General features: G+C 36.2%; 2 protein-coding genes across 2 annotated transcripts; both read left to right on the forward strand.

The window, feature by feature from the left end:
- The first annotated feature begins 5513 nt into the window (after positions 1 to 5513).
- Positions 5514 to 11331, forward strand: LOC103704418 (sm-like protein LSM3B). The gene is made up of 3 exons (XM_039131754.2): positions 5514 to 5787; positions 8602 to 8697; positions 10870 to 11331. Exons 1-3 carry the CDS (start codon positions 5671 to 5673, stop codon positions 10948 to 10950), a joined length of 294 nt encoding a protein of 97 aa, XP_038987682.1. The 5' UTR covers positions 5514 to 5670; the 3' UTR covers positions 10951 to 11331.
- Positions 11332 to 13618: 2287 nt separating this feature from the next.
- Positions 13619 to 14395, forward strand: LOC103704354 (BolA-like family protein). The gene is made up of 3 exons (XM_008787605.4): positions 13619 to 13776; positions 13892 to 13914; positions 14030 to 14395. The coding sequence occupies exons 1-3, from the start codon at positions 13714 to 13716 to the stop codon at positions 14196 to 14198; spliced, it is 255 nt and encodes an 84-aa protein (XP_008785827.2). The 5' UTR covers positions 13619 to 13713; the 3' UTR covers positions 14199 to 14395.
- The last annotated feature ends 2195 nt before the right edge of the window (positions 14396 to 16590 follow it).

A 16590-nucleotide genomic window follows, 5' to 3' on the forward strand; every position in this document is an offset into this window, starting at 1 on the left:
CTGCTAATACCACTGGCAAATACCAATAGATCACAAATAAATCTGAACTATTCTCACCGGTCAACATAAGATCCTTAACTTTAAGACTTTGTAGTGTACTATTATTAATTGGAGGGGGGCATTGTGCAATGGGAATGGATGAAATTTATGGATCCCAAACCACATAAATAGATGTCACATTACCTACGATCCATCTGAGATTAGATAAAATCAATGCAACAAAAGAGCACAACTTTCTCCAGATAGGTGAACCAGTATGTAAACACACCGGAGAGGACATAAACAACCATGCACCATACTTCACTCTTATAAGAGAAACCTATAGCTTCTTATGAGTCAACAGAAACCTCGTAGTATATTTGGCCATCAATGCATCACTCCAAGCAAGCAAAGAAGTAATTCCTAGACCATCTGTCCGCGTAATCAAATGTATTTTTCTAGAGGTATCTAAGGAGCCTCATAGAAAATTTCTGGTTATGCCCTCCAACTTTAGAAGAATGCTCTTAGAAATTATATAGTAAGACATCAAATATATAAAGCGTGAAGAGAACAGACTTAATTAAAGTGACATTTTCTATCATAGATAGAGCCCTCCATTTCGACCATCTTGCTTTCTCAAAAACTATTATACCAAACTCCCACAATCTACTGAAGTCAATCTCTTGCCTAAAACAGAAACTCCCAAATAATTTCAGGTTCCATCATATATTCGAATGTGCAAAAGATTCTTAATTCACTAACTTGATAGAATATTAATCTTTGAACTAAACCTAATAGTTATTTTTTAAAATTATTTTTTATTCTGAATCCCTACAATACTTCATTAAAAATATTAGGTAGCACTATAGCATATGTTAATATAGCTCAAGCAAAGAGAACATAATCATTTGCATATAGAGTGTGCGAGATATGAATCCTTGATCAGTGTGGTTGACATACAAAAAACAATTTTGCTTTTTTTTTCTCTTCTTTTCAAGGATAAGGGTCACAAGATGTAGTATTTAAATATTAATTGTGCTAATTCATATTTGTCAAGCTTGTACGTATTTGTCTTAAATATTAATTATTCTTTGACGAATAAAGTCACTAGAAAAACTAAGTTTGTGGGAGTCAGATGAAATATTATTTTGTGACACAATCCATTTTATGGTCATGATGGTAGCAATTCCCATTCCAAAATAATACATTAAACATGAAATGAATAGTAACCGGCAAAAGCACATCAAATTATGCAAAATTTCTTATAGGTCTAGCTTCGAAACATGATAAGTAATTGAGAGAATGTGACTTATACTAGAATAAAGCAGGAGAAACAAGGAAAATACAAATTTATTTTTGCAATAAGTGATTTTATCCTCGTTTAATCATTACTTAGTACAATAATGTGGTTAGCATGTGCTATGCTCTTGCTTTTTTCTTTATTTTTTTTTTGCCAATGAAAGGCTTTTTGGGTGTTTGCACTAATTGAGGATGATAAAAACTGGGGATAGCATATTCATGAGGACTCTAGGAAATGTTAACCCTTGGTTATCCTCAATTTAATCAAACTGTCAGAAATTGATGATTCTACATAAAATATGTTGCTTGCCACTTATTCTAGGGATAAGATGGGATAAATTTTTGTCCCACCTGTTATCCACTTCATAAACTAGGGCACATGGATATGATGGCTTGATATCATCTTTTCATCTAATAATTATGTAGAATTTGATAGGCGAGCCCATTCAAAATGGAGATATTGATATTACTAGATTTGTTGCTTGGTAGATTTTTTTTTATTAGTGAGGAATAGAGAAAGTCCACTTAGCCATGTTGGTAGCCAAAGTTGTGCTCCAACACAAATTCTTTGGTGATGGGCAGCCTTGCCACATATAAGTCTATTTTCTTAGAAAAATATAAAAGTCATTTTAGCTACTCCGACAGCCAAAGTCATGATTCAATCTAAAATCCTTGGTGTTGGCTCATTAATTCATTGATGCCACATATAGGCTCAAACAAATTATTGAAGGAATGTCCTTCCCATGTAAATATTCATCAACATGGATGTGAATTGTGAATAAATATCTCTATCTAGTGTTCTGAATCTATAGAACCAGCTCGACCCATGGTCATGTCAAAGATTAATTGTTCAACTACAAGTCAAATACAATTTAAATATGTCACTCTCTATGTTATCCCCTCCTCTCATTGTTACTTGATTCAGATTAATTGCCAATTTGAATCAAAAGAAGAAAAGAAATAGAAAGGAGGGAAGAAGAAAGGAAGAAGATGACCTCCATATCATTATATTACCGAACCTCCTCCTAAATTCAGCAACAATAAGAACTCCTAAATGATTATCAACCTTTATCCCAAATCCAGTAACAAGGGGCACCCTCCACGAATCTGACAATAATGGGTATTCTTCTCTAGGATAATAAAGAGCATCATTTATCGTGAGTTTGACAATGGCAAGCACCTTTGCCACAAATGAGCCACAAATGAACATCAAATTTGACAATGATGAGCACCTTTGCCACAAATTCAATTATGGTGGACTCCACCATAAATCCGACGATGACAAGCTTTAAAAGCCTAGTGACCAACAATAGGCTTGTCCTCCATGAATTTAACAAAGGACTCCTTCTCCTCTCTTCATCTTAGCTAGATCAAGCTAACTCAACTTGATAAAGCTAGCATGTTATCCTATAACTTGCAGTGGAATATGAGGACTTTTGTTCTTGATATTACCACATAAAGAAGCATGCATAATGGTCATGACGAATTATATATGCCCATGATGATGATTTGATGTTGATCATTGCATTTCTGGGAGATGTTGAGACCATGAATATACATGATCATGTGAGAAATACCATCCACAATTGTTTCATTCCACATGCCTATGTTCAAAAGCTCTGCTAGGCTCTAAGTCTCCAAGAATCACAAGTAAGGGGATGTATTATTGGACAGACTTCAGTCATAATGTTTCCTCCTCTCTCTTCTTGTTGGAGAAGGAACATCCTTATCTGGCCATCTTTTTACACATCTCTTTATGGAGTTGGGACATGAGATGCACATGACCAGGGACACCTCCCTCTTTATAGAGAATGGTGCCCCTTTTTTTCAGTCCTACTAGAATTTCACCAAAGAAAGATAAGGGAGAGGAGGTGGCATCTTTCTTTCTTGATTGCCTCCTCCCTCTAGAGTCTAGTTTGGACTTTGAGTCCCAAAAAGGCAGGAGAGAGGCACCGGCCACTTTCGAATAGCCACCCCTTTTCTCTAGAAAAGTGCCTCTAGTGGTACTTCTTTAGGCATGGATGCTGGCCTAGGTTGGCCAACTGCCACTTGGATCCCACCCAAGTAGTAGTGGTCAACATAAATCATGTCTTACTTGACCTAATCTTGCCTAATTCTTGTATTCAGGCTAATTTCTTGGCCCAGTCTCTTCTCCAATCAAATCTAAATATTTCTTAATCCAATTAGTAAGAGAATCCTCAACTAGAATTCTATTCTAGTTGATATGAAGATAGATGGTACATACTAGATGCATTACTAGAATATGTCAACTTAGACCTTGCTCACCAAATATGCATTCCTTTAGATCATACATTAATTATATGGTTCAGCATGGGGATATGAAACCTATATCGGATTGCTAATCTTTGAGTGAGCTGGATGAAACTAATTTATTTTGATATTCATGTACAAGCTATATCTTGCAATTCTATCTCTTATCATTTTAATATCTTCATATGATCATTAAGTATAACACCATCAGACCCTCAGTCATACGATATCATGGTCCATTAGAATCCTAGATCATGTCAGACTTTTCTTTTTGAAAACTACTAGCATGAAACTTTTTTTTGAAAATAAATAATTATTAATCATAATAGTTTATAAAATAATTGTTTTCAAAATCCTTTCAAGCAACTATCTAGGTCCTAGGACTTATATGCATGATTATGTTTCTGTTCTAATATGGACACTGCATCATTATGATGGTTTCGATGTTGGACAGCTTGATATGCAACTGTGTATAAATTTAATAAACTATTGTGCTCCCTATCAAGAATAAAGTCCAGGTATCATGGTCAGTACATGAGTTTGACTCTTGAATTTATTGAACTCTAGGATGTAGTAAGATGTTTCGCTCTTCAGATCAAAGGACCGCTCCCAAGCTTGTGCACCTAGTGCACACCTCTACCCCTAATAGTATTTTATGAGGTGGATTGTCAATGTTGACCATTCAAGCATGATGGCATATATACTCAGATGTCAATACAGGATCTAATCTTTATGAAAGAGAAACTTCATGATGTCATTGTCTATCTCGATAGCCTTATAAGTGCAATGCCCAACCTCAACAGAACTGTGAGCAAATTCCAAGTTTCAAGATCTATGCAATCCTTTCTGTGGAAAATACTTTGGTTGCTTAGATAAACTCCTGCAATACTCATGGACTTTTTTGCTGGTTCTATGTGATCATGTCCAAAGAAAAATCTATGCGTTAATGTATAAATGTTTACAATTATATATAAATAACTTTTTAAGGCATATACACAACTCTAACAATAACAAGTTCAAGTGGATTGTTGAAAATAACACCTTTATATGTGAATTACCTAGTCTGTAGATAACCACCATTCCTTAACAAACTCCTATCAACATCCATTGACTATAGGAAGTGGCATCTATTGACCTCCTTGAAGGAGACAAACAATGGAGAATAGACCTCATCTATCAAGCTTTCACATAAAAAAATACTTAGTATTGGACCTAAGCATTTATTAATTTGGGTGCAAATTGAGTAAGTTAAGCCTACTAGGCTACTTAGGCTCTCATGGGATAATCAAGCTCGTGCTAAACCTACAAATGAAAAAAAAAGCAACAACAATAGTAATAAGACTGCAAATCCTCTACAAATTAATTCCAGGAGCTTTATGCAGTCTTTACCCTTTAGCAAATAAAAGACATTCATATGGTTTGCAACAACACATAGCTCATGTGGAAGTTTAGAGACATATCTCAATGCCTCTTTATTGCCCTGCAACTCTAAGCCATTATCAAAGAGAAAAGTTAAGAAATTCCTAATCCTCTTTCTCCATCATGTCATTTCTCATCGGAGCTAACCATAGAAATTTGCTAAAGTTTTGGTAAGATTGTCGCTGACATATCTACTTAAGTTTTCCATCTCAAACTTTCTCTGATAGCATATGGTTACTATACTCTTGAGGGGCGACATGAAAGCATCAAGGAGTCAAGATCACCCCAATAATATCTTATCTAACCTTTCAAATATTTTTGAGAGGCTAGATTACTTTTGAGAATAGTATTTGATTAACAAGTATTATTGATTTACCTTTCAGTATAAAAATCCAAATTGCTTTTCATGATCTACAATATTTTATTTTAGATTCTGTTTTTAGGTCAAATTCATCATTTGGAACCTTTTAATTGTCTTGAATAATTTTTTTAACAATTTTTATAAATATCCTTGTATTTCATTTATGCTATCTTTTCCAGAACATCCACTGGACCATTGAAGTCCATCTAAGGCTCTAAACCCTAACATCCTCAAAAACTTCTCTGGGCTGGGCTGGCTTTCTCAGGTTCAACTAGTTAGCAGGGCGACGGGAAAGGGGGAGAGGGTTTTGGCAGCGAGCGCGAGAGAAGGGAAGGGGGAAGATGGCGAGCGAAGAGGAGAGCACGGTGAAGGAGCCTCTTGATCTCATAAGGCTCAGCCTGGATGAGCGCATCTATGTGAAGCTCCGCTCCGACCGAGAGCTCCGAGGAAAACTCCACGTAATCCCTCCATCATCCTTCTCTCTTCTTCTTCCCCAACTTAATTTCGCTGTTCTGCTCTCTGCGCACTGAAAAAATTGGTTCTTGTGTATGTTTGATTGAATTTTAGCGTGATTTGATTTGTAATCTGTGCCGTTTCTTGATGATTGTTTTTGCAACTGGTTAGGGCTTCGTATCGGTGGATAGATCCTTCCATCTTGATGATTGTTTTTGTTCTTTATTCGATGATTGGCTGTAGACAAGGGTGTTTTATGTTTTGAACCTACTAGCTGAATTATTTGGTATCAATTGTATCTCTTCAATGTTCCTCTCCTCTGATTACAAGCAAGATTTTATAATAATTTGAAAGTAGATTTATAGAGCTCGAATTCAAGGCTTGCTATGAGCCCTGCATGCAAGTCTTGAACAGATTCTTAATACACTCCCAAATCTCTTGAGAATCTCCTTGCAGCGAGCGCTGTTTTCTCTTTCGACCCTTAGGATCTTCCAGTAGAAAGTCTTATGATTAGGGTTTGGCTGGATTAGATTTATATAACTTGTATCTCGGACACAGTGGAATTATGGTAGAGAACTAGACACAGAAGTTACTACTTGTGATCACAAACTTGAGACAGCTATAACAGTAATTCTTATTTTATGTTAAAAAAAGAAAAAAGAAAGGAAGAAGGTGAAAGAAAACAAAATTATGAAGGACATGTGGAGACCGTGTTGCATGGGCATGGACACATGAATTGGATAGGTTACCTATCAAAGCTTCTGACTTGGAAATACGGAAAAGAAGAAATGGAAAGATAGGAAAAAATAGTTTTAGCTAATAATTATATAACTTTATTTTTTAAAATATATTGTGTGAATATGTTAACATCTGAATTTCCCTGGTCACCTTGAAAGGACATAAGAAAAATGGCACATTGTAAGTCATTTTAATACCTACATTGGATAATCTTTAAAAAGAAAGAAACTGTATTTCTGAAGTCATATGGCGAGTTGACCTAATTGTTGGAAAACCTCAGCTCTGCACCCATCTATAGAAACTGTTTCAAAAGAATTAAGTATTCAGGTGCCCGAAGTGTATTGGACTTCGATACATATTTGACACCGATTCTTGAAGCTGGATGGAAGTGTTCAAGTGACACAGAATGGAGGAGATAGGACTGCTAGGAAATCTGGATATTTAATTTAATGATACGTTTCACAAGAGAAGTAAGCTTCTTAAATAATGCATTTAAAGTCTAAACCAATTAAATTTTTTATTCTCATGGCTTCAAGGTTTCCTTTGCCAAGCTAAAGAAGCAAATTGGTTTTTTCACCTTAGATCCTTAAATAGGACACTAAAATACACTAGTTATTGTACTGTTTCATACGAGCAATCTGAAGCTGAGGAGCTCTTGCTAAACTAAAGAACTATTTACAATCCCAAGGTTGTCATCATTAAACTTGGTTTGGAAACAAGCTCAGAAAATTTTGTTAGTTCAATGTCTAATAGTGTGAAGGCTTCTTTGGATATTCAAGCTATTGTTTCCTAAGTATGGTGTTATCTGCTTCCTATGATGGCATTAGAGTTATCCATTTGGATGAGAGGGATGAGTTGCAGACCTTGCTATAGTAATACTTCCATTCACTTCTACTAGCAATATTCTTTGCTTTCCGATCTAGCAGACTTTGGAAAAAGTGTAGCAGGACTACTGTTTAAATAAATAGTGCTTGCTATTCATGAATTTGAAATTTCATGAGTTACCCGGGATCTGATATTCATATATGATTGAAGTTTTAGAGCAAGTTTTCTAAGTATCATTAGTCATACTTGAACATAACAGTACATTGCTTAAATGACATGTTATTCCATTTTTCCCTTTTCATCTTGATGTTAAAACCCAGATGCTGGGTACCGAAAATATGCAAAAAAACACCCCATTCTGCTGTACTTACAGAAATTGCTATTTAATTTACTTGTAATAGCCCTTTCTCGCATAAGAAATCATGTTTCAATGCCATTGCAGAAAGAAGAGGGGAGGGGGGGGGGGGGGAGGACACTGTACTCAGGCATTTTATTTTTTTGTTTGACAAAAAATACTTTTTAAACTTGATTTGAAACTGATGTGCTGTATGTCAGCAATTTGAAGTCCAGCAGCTTGTTTCTCATTCTAGGGTCTGAGATTTTCAAAGCAAAATCCTGAGAATTGTCTTGTGTTGATATTCCCTTGACCTTTTTTATTTGGTATTATTATCCTACTTGCATGTTTTAATATTGGCTGCACCAAGCTTACTTGTGGACATGTGTTCTTAATCTTCTAGAAGGATATTCAGATGTTTGTGCTTTTGACTTCTATTATTTAGGTGATATATGGAACAAATGTTCCTGTAGCATTTTTCTTTGTATCTAATTTTCTACCTTCTTCTGACTTTACAATGTTTACATCTGGATTTTGGTAATATTTAAAAAGGCAGCAGTCAGTGGAAGGGTAGCAGGGGGCTGCCTAGCTGCTAGATGAGCACTCACAGTTCAAGGAGATCCAAAAGTTCAAAAATTAATAAATATAATCAGAAATGTCGGAGAAATACTTAAATTAAAAAAATAAAATATGGTATATCAGTTAATATTTAAAAAAAACCAATGGAAAGCTCATTCTTGGCAACACTCAGTGATAATTCATAAATCATTTTTGTTAACCATGCTCAAGCCTGATGAACGCCTGGGCTGTCCTGTCTTGGGGGCCGATGCAGCTCTTTCAATATATTGTATTATGGTGTGATTAATGCAGGCCTTGAGTTTTTTTCTTTTATAAAGAAGTAACTTTTTCCCTTTTACTTCAGGCTTATGATCAGCATCTAAATATGATACTTGGAGATGTGGAAGAGATAATCACTACTGTAGAAATTGATGATGAAACTTACGAAGAGATTGTTCGGGTAAGCAATTTCTACTATGAAAGTTTCTCCCCTTGTTTTGCTCTATTGAAAATTAAGAAGCTGACTGTTGTCATATCTGTCAACTCATCACTGATATTAGGGTCATCGCGATAGAAGCGATTATCAGTGTTAACTTTATGAACATATTCCTGGTATATAGATGCTTCAGATATAGCATTTATTTTCAGATGAAGTATCCATGTTAAATTTGCTAGATGAAATATTGTTAGAGAGATATTTACTATTAATTAGTTTTAGATATATACAATTTCCTAAAAGATGGTCCAACCTTTGCCAAGTCAAGTGTGTTGGTGCATAAAACTCTCAGTGCAAGTGAGGATTCTAGGTATTCTCATTTAAAATCTTGTGAGCATTTGAAAAGAGAGTGTACCAAGGCACCCTTGAACCATTAGCTCTTCGAGTTCCTATTTGTTTGGCATATCTTCGAATATCTAGTTGAATTGAAGAATTAATTCTTTTTCCTAATTTGCCAAAGATCTCTTTCAAATTTTTATTCTACATATCGTATATGCCATATATCAAGCACGATGAAAGAGGGTCTGTTTGTAGCAAATTCATTTCACAAGATTTGATTCCCTAAGACATGCTAACTGAAAAATGACAATCTTATGAAAATTGTACTGATAAATCAGATATAATTGCAGCTGACTGAAGTAGTTGAAACAAGGTTTGATGGTTATGATATATGGTATAACTAGATATATTTGATTGCACTATCAGATTGCATATTAACCATCAAAACGTACGAGTTATGAAAATTATTATGAGAATTGGTAATGGACTTAGATTGAAATAATAAATGAGAATTACATAAAACTAATTAAGACTCATGCAAGGAAGACCAACCATTGGGCAGTCAATCAGAAAATATTAGAATGAATCGGAAGAACTGGCATGATAATATTTTGAAGAAGCTTATTTGATGGATGATAATAAAGAGAGGCTTATGAGATGGGTTTGTAGGCAATGTCACTATCAACAAAAATATCTCTGGCATTTTAATTATGCAAATAATAGAAGGAGAGCCTAGGAAATGATCAATTGCAACAGGCCTTCCACAAGGGCATTTTATAAACCCTAATATTTATAGTTAGATTCAATGAACTACCTATTAATATATATGAGAAAACCCATGGCACATGTTATTTGTGGATGATATATTGTTGCTTGATAAGAAAAGAAAATTATAAATAATATAAACTTGGAAGCTCTAGCTAGATTAAGATATATGCCTTGAAAACTCCCTTGAAACTTTGCCTGCTTCCTAACATAAAGTGTTTGTCAATTATTAGCTGTGCTGCACCTGCACCCGTACCTGCTCCTGATTCTAGCAACCATGGAGTAAGGACCAAAGATGTAACTTTTGCAGCCCTCAGTCTATTTTCCTATAGGATGTGGAAATAGATGACATTACCCATAGGGCAGTGCCCCCCCCTCTCTCTCTCTGTGTGCGTGCGTGCGTGCATGTGTGTTGTGCGTGTGCATGTGGGTTGTGCGTGTTTCTCGCACTCACATGTGTGCATGCACGCACGCACACATGCGCACGTGGACCCACACCCACCTACCTTGTATCTGCCACCTTTGCTTCACAGGGAGGGGCTGCTACAATGGGCAAGTGGAGGTGGTGAAGGAAAAAAAGAGACAGAGGGAAGGCAGTTGTGGGAATAGGTTTTAACTTGTGGTGGAGGGGACCAGGGAGGAAGTGACTGGCATAGTGGTTGGTGGTGAGGCTGAGACTTGCTGCCAAGATTTTTTTCTTAAATAGTTATGGTGGGAGGGATGGACGGGCAGATGGTTTGAATGGTGGGTTGTTCCTTAGAACAATGTTCATTAAGAAATCCTTCAAAATTTGTGCCGGCTGGTTGTACCAGTAAAATTGCAGGTCTAATTCTATTGATAGGTTGCTGGAGGCGACCTTTAACTATGGTGGCAATCATCCTTCACAAATTTGCATGACTAGATAGAGATGATGCTTTGAGTATGTCGAAACCTGTTATGCTGAAGCTTGAGATAGCTTAAGAGTTAGCAACAATTGGCTGATACACTTGTTTCACTCTTGAATTGCTGTGTCTGTGGATCTGTCTTCATGTCATCCTTACATTTTCTGTCATCCTTACATATTCTGACTTCTTTTTTACCTTTCTTTCCCAGACTACTAGACGCACTGTTCCATTTCTTTTCGTCAGAGGAGATGGAGTAATCCTGGTTTCTCCTCCTCTGAGAACAGCATGAGAGCCTGGTGACGCATTTGGCCACTTATCAGTGCTGAAATGGAATTGGATAGCTTCTCATCTCCTCCAATGTACTGTCATCTTCCTCCCAAATGCAGCCCAAGCAATCCTCCAGTTGTAGCTGACTTAATGGCTTTTTATTTGTGTTCATGCTATGCAAGAATATGTTACACACTCCGAAAGGTTGTAATCTGATTGCTATTTGAACCAAGCTGTGTTGAAATCAACCTAGATTTCTTTATTGATTAGGTTTCTGGGTTCATCATAGACTGGCTAATTTAATTGTCTGGATCCAACTTCTGTAAACATGGGAACATGTCATATCAGTGGTTGAACTTTCAACTTCCAAGTATTTAATGAGGTAAGTTCATTTGTTGGATGATTTGGATGAGGCACTCTTGTTGGAAACAATGTGACTGCATGCAACCTCCTGATGTTACTTTTTGACTCAATTACAATGTTATAATTGGCCATACATGTCAGGTTGCACTTTTCAGGCCTTGGGGAAGTATAGAAGTGTCGTAAGGGCAATGGCAGAGTCACATCTCGATGTCAATTAAAGTTATCTATTTTCCATTCCATCTAAAATTCTGGTATGCTTTATTGATGTTTTCTGTGAAATGCTTTTCTGGAGTTATTACTCTATTAGTGATGACAATGTTGTGTGCCTGTCTTGGGAGGGCTGTGCCATTAATTTGTTTAGCGCTTGAATAAATCCTGTCTGTCTGAAAGTTTGTATTAAGCGGGAGACAGCTTTGTGCTGCTGCTTTTGCTGCTTTCTGGTGCTTTATAATGTTAGTCATGGTTTGAATGTTTGATAGAGGTTTATTATAGCATGTGTCTCCTTTCTATTAGATACCTGCCATTACTTAGGCAGGAGAAAATGGAATGCATATAATGATCGAGTGTTCTTTCATTGGTCATCTTTGAGACTTGATGAACATTAGGGGGATCTGTACCATATATTTGCATGCATATGTGGGTCAATAAATTGACTGGATCAAATTAATCATACGATTAGTGCACCTAACAAATAGATTGGATAGCATCGTGGTTCAATAAGATTTTTGGGCAGGAACGGTCTACTTACTGCAAGTTTGAAGATATAATATGTTAGAGACAACAAAGTGGGTAAGTGGGAGAATAACTGGCCAGTGCTTATAACCGCATGAGAAGATAGAGAAGTACAAAAGAAAATTTATAACAAGAGTGAAAAAATTCCTTTTCTAGATCAATAAAATTACTTTTATATTATCGTCTTTATCTTATTTTAGTTTTTTATAGTAGATTTAGATCTTAAATTTTTTTGAAGATAACTAAACCTGATCTTATCTTCTTCAAGTACTAGTCGTAGGCTGGTAGTACGCTATGCAAATCTTCTTGCTCTGCTATCTGTTTGGTATCCTGGTTTCGGTCCGAAAACAAGAAGAATAGAGCTTTGGACTACCCTGATAAATATATATCCTTTTTATTAGATATACACCTGTTGTTACGTGGGCAGGAATGGATGCATATCATGACTGAGTGGTTTTTTATCGGTTCTCACTGAACTTGGGTGAGGATGGAGAGGGCCTTCGGCTCCTCTGATGAGTAGTATTGGAATAAAATGTTATAACTAGATGAAACTGTTCTTTCATGGTTTTATAATACTCTGTTGCATACGAATAAATTTTCAGAAATGGTGAATCATTTTTCTCCACAATTGCATGAACAGCATTTCTCAAAATATAGTTGCCCCAAACGAGAGGAAAATATTGTTATCTCCAAGATGCGCACACAAAAAAAACCTGCTTAAAGTTATATGGCTAGAAATTAAAGAGAATTTGAGTTAGATTTGATTCTCCACTCTTTCCAACCGATCATGGATAATCTTTAACAAAAGTGGCGAGCAAAAAGTTTAAAGCATAAATTCCTGACCTTATAATGTGAGAATATTTTTGTTGAAAACAACACCTTGATGATGCCAAAAATATCCAAAGAACAACTCAAGGGAATAATTTCTTAGAAATCTTATCTTACCGTGTAAGGAAATTCAACCAAGACCACCATGTAAAGTGTAATATTTGCATGAATACTCTCTTAAATATTAAATTTTGCATGAATATCCTTCCAAAATTGATATTTGCATATATACTCTTATTAAACACTTATTTTGCTATTCTACTCTTTTTTTTATTCTTGTTTTTGCATATGTATCCACACCATCTAACACAGTTAAAAAATTAATGATTTCAAATTAAAATGATTAAAATATTCTTAATGGGTAGATGTGAAAAAAATAAAAAAAATTATAAAATGATCACAATAGAGGACAAAAAAGTAATTTTAAAATTTTATTTTATTTTTAATTAAAATAAATATAGTTTTTATTAACAATGTTAGAAGAGAGGTATTTGTGCAAAAACAGTATTTTATGAGGATAGAAAAATAAATATAAATTTTAAAAGGATATTTATGTAAATTTAAATTTTTAGGAGAATATTTATGTAATTTTTTTATTAGTTTCTTTTCATTATAAATAAACTACTACCCGGGAAAAAAAAAAAACGTGAAGTCGAAAAATGGGAAAAAAGTTGTTCCACGTAGATTCTCGAGCTAGCCCCGTATCCAGACCGTCCATCACATGCAAACACCAGTGAGGAAAGGACCAGCGAGGTAAGAAGGTACACCGAATACAAATATATCGCATTTACCTCCGCCATCCCAAAGCTCACCCACCTCCGCTTCTTCCCGGTGCCCGAGATCGCAGGAGACAGAGGAAGAGATGGGGGTGGCCAAAGAAGACGTCGAATCCGCGCTCACTTCGGCTCTTAAGCCCTCTCATCTTGTAAGCAATCTCTTCCGGAAAAAACTCCTCTCTTCCTTCTCCTCCACTTCCCGGAAAACGAAATCCAAAACAACCCTAACGCCATCTTTTATCTACTTTTCTTTTTTTCCCACAGGAAGTGATCGATACATCCGGAGGGTAACACCTATCTCTTCTTTCTCCTGAATCTTATAAAAAAAGTAGTTATCTGATTTTATTTCGTTTTTTGTTTTGATTTTGTTGTTTATTTTGATGCAATTTTGACAATGGAAAGATGTGGGGCACGGTTTGAGATCGAGATAGTATCGGAGCAGTTCGAGGGGAAGAGGCTGCTGGAGAGGCACCGCCTAGTGAACGGTGCGCTGGCGGAGCAGATGAATCACATCCACGCCCTCTCCATCAAGAAGGCCCTCACCCCTTCTCAGTGGAATCCCCCGCAGTAGCGCCACCACCATCATCCAACCATCTATTTGTGAGTCTTAATATGTTCTCCACACAATAATACATACCTTGAAACAATTGCATGTCGTGGTTGTGCCGACATTGAGATGTTCTTATATGATTTCTAGATGCAAAGATTCTGTATCGTTATTGTGTTCCCTATGCAATCGATGATTTTTGAGTTGTGTTTGCTTTTTGATATCCATCTGGATGGTTGATTACAAGATATTGAATTAGCAATTATGTGAGGAAACTAACCCTGTGTGCGGAGAGGCTGTTTCCATGTTTCGAACCATGGCACCTAAATTATAGTAGAGGAACCTTATGGTTGAGCCGAGGCCCGCCCTTAGTTATACGAGGAAACTACATATGATTAAACTGTCCATGATTTTTGGGTTTGGGAGAGACACAATGCAACAATATAATTGAAATGGAGACTTTACCGGGACTAATTAGTAAAAGACCTAAATCCGGAAGTGATCTTAAAACCAACTGCGTTCTGGAAAAAGATCGCAATATCATATTCATCTAGAAGAAAAACAGAAATTGTGTTTTCATTATGGTCTGACGGAGCGACAATTAGTGAGATATGTACGTATCGCTGGAAAAGCCAAAGGGTCAACGGGATTGAGATATTGTGGATTTTTTGCATAAGGATTTAGGCTGTTCGGTTCTAGGTTTACTGGCAGATGTTATGGAAAGCCAGATTTGTTTATAAAAACAAAAATCTGGGGCTTCATATTTTTATTCTTGTGAATGCGAGGAGTTTTGAGGCTTAGGATATGATTGAGGAAGGTGGTCAGTTAATGGTTTGAATTGTCTCTAGAGCTGATGGCAAGACTAGCCACAAGCAAAACATGCTTCACTCGTATGCAAGAGGGGTTTTAGGAATAACTACATTACAATGCTGATAGGTGTTAAAATTGGTGAGGCATATCCAGAGTAGGATGGTTTGAAAAGTTGATTTTAAGTTAAGAAAAGCATGAATTTCTTTGTTTAGATAATGTTGGTTTGGTAGTTTGACCTTAATGACGATTTTGATGGTGTAGTAGTTGTGAATCTTGTCAATAGTGTTCAAGTTGATTTTTTTTTCCTTTTTTTTGGCATCATGACTTTGATAACTATGGGTAAGTGCCTCCATCTTATTGCCAAGAAATTTTATTTTATTTTATTTTTGGGTGGCTGAGTTCAAAATACAAAGAAAACTTTGAGTTCCTATTACTAAGGCAAATGGAAAAGCCTTTACAGTTCTATTCTGAGGTTCCAACATTTGTTGAGCATTAGCAGTGTTGGTAGTTATGTTGGAGTGCTTCTCCAGTAATCTTATGGATTTTTGCTGAGTAGACAAGAAGTCACATTCAAAGCATACTCCAGGAAGTGTTGAATGAATGGCATCAATGTGTGGGAGAGGTAGGAGAATCATAGAGATAAATCAAATCCAGTTGAGTTGTTATGGGAACAATCAAGGACATTGTCTTATGATTTTTTCTGTCTTCTGGCAGAAGAGTTCCATTAGTGTGCATTAAATTGCGAGTAAACCCTACTGATTAGAAATTTAAGAGACAAAGTTCGTAATTGCTCCAGGAGCCTTACCCAGCTTGTGTGGTCAGGGTAATTTGAGTCGTTATTGTCATGGCAGTATTATTGGCCTCGGTGCACCAATTAAACATGAAAGCTAGCACATGACATGAGTACATCATCATAGTGAGGTGATAGGAGAAGTTGATTCGAGGAATGTCATTGTTTGAGCTGACAAGAAATGGACTTTTGGGTACTTTCATCATAGTTTAACCACACTAGATGTTGCAAGAGGTGGACTAGAAGTTGATCTTTGAAGCCAATCTCTTATTTACCTCTTGCCAACCTTTATATTGCTGAAGACATCATTCTTGTAAACTGGTCATAACATGGTAATCATGACCATGATTAATGCATCATTAGTCCTTGGGTTTTTAGTATGTTGAAATCTTGTACTTCTCGTACTTCCCCCACCTTCTGATATATTAAGAAAATATTAGTCAGCATGTGCTTGTGATTCAACTTTTATTAATCAAGTGGCCCAATTATCCTTACGTGATGTGAGCATGGTGCAGACTACTAAACTAGGTGATTCATCTGTTACAGCTTTTACACCTGTTGAATGATAACAAAACACCAGTTATTACTAAGAATATAAGTCCATTAACTGAGCAGTGCAGTCTTTTTTTCATTATTGGTCATCGGCTATGCAGAGCCCTTCACAGCCATCATATTGGGCAAGTTGGGCACCTTGCAAGATTTGTTGATGATTGATAATATAGGCATGATGGATGGTCGATTTACTGCTGACCCCTAAAGTAATAAATCCTTTAGGCCTCGTTTCTTTTCCAAACAAATAGTTAGAAAAAGCAAATG

This window comes from Phoenix dactylifera, chromosome 2, assembly GCF_051530095.1.
Source record: "Phoenix dactylifera cultivar Ajwa chromosome 2, Ajwa_hap1_PhDact_Kaust_v1.1, whole genome shotgun sequence".
Classification (NCBI taxonomy): domain Eukaryota; kingdom Viridiplantae; phylum Streptophyta; class Magnoliopsida; order Arecales; family Arecaceae; genus Phoenix; species Phoenix dactylifera.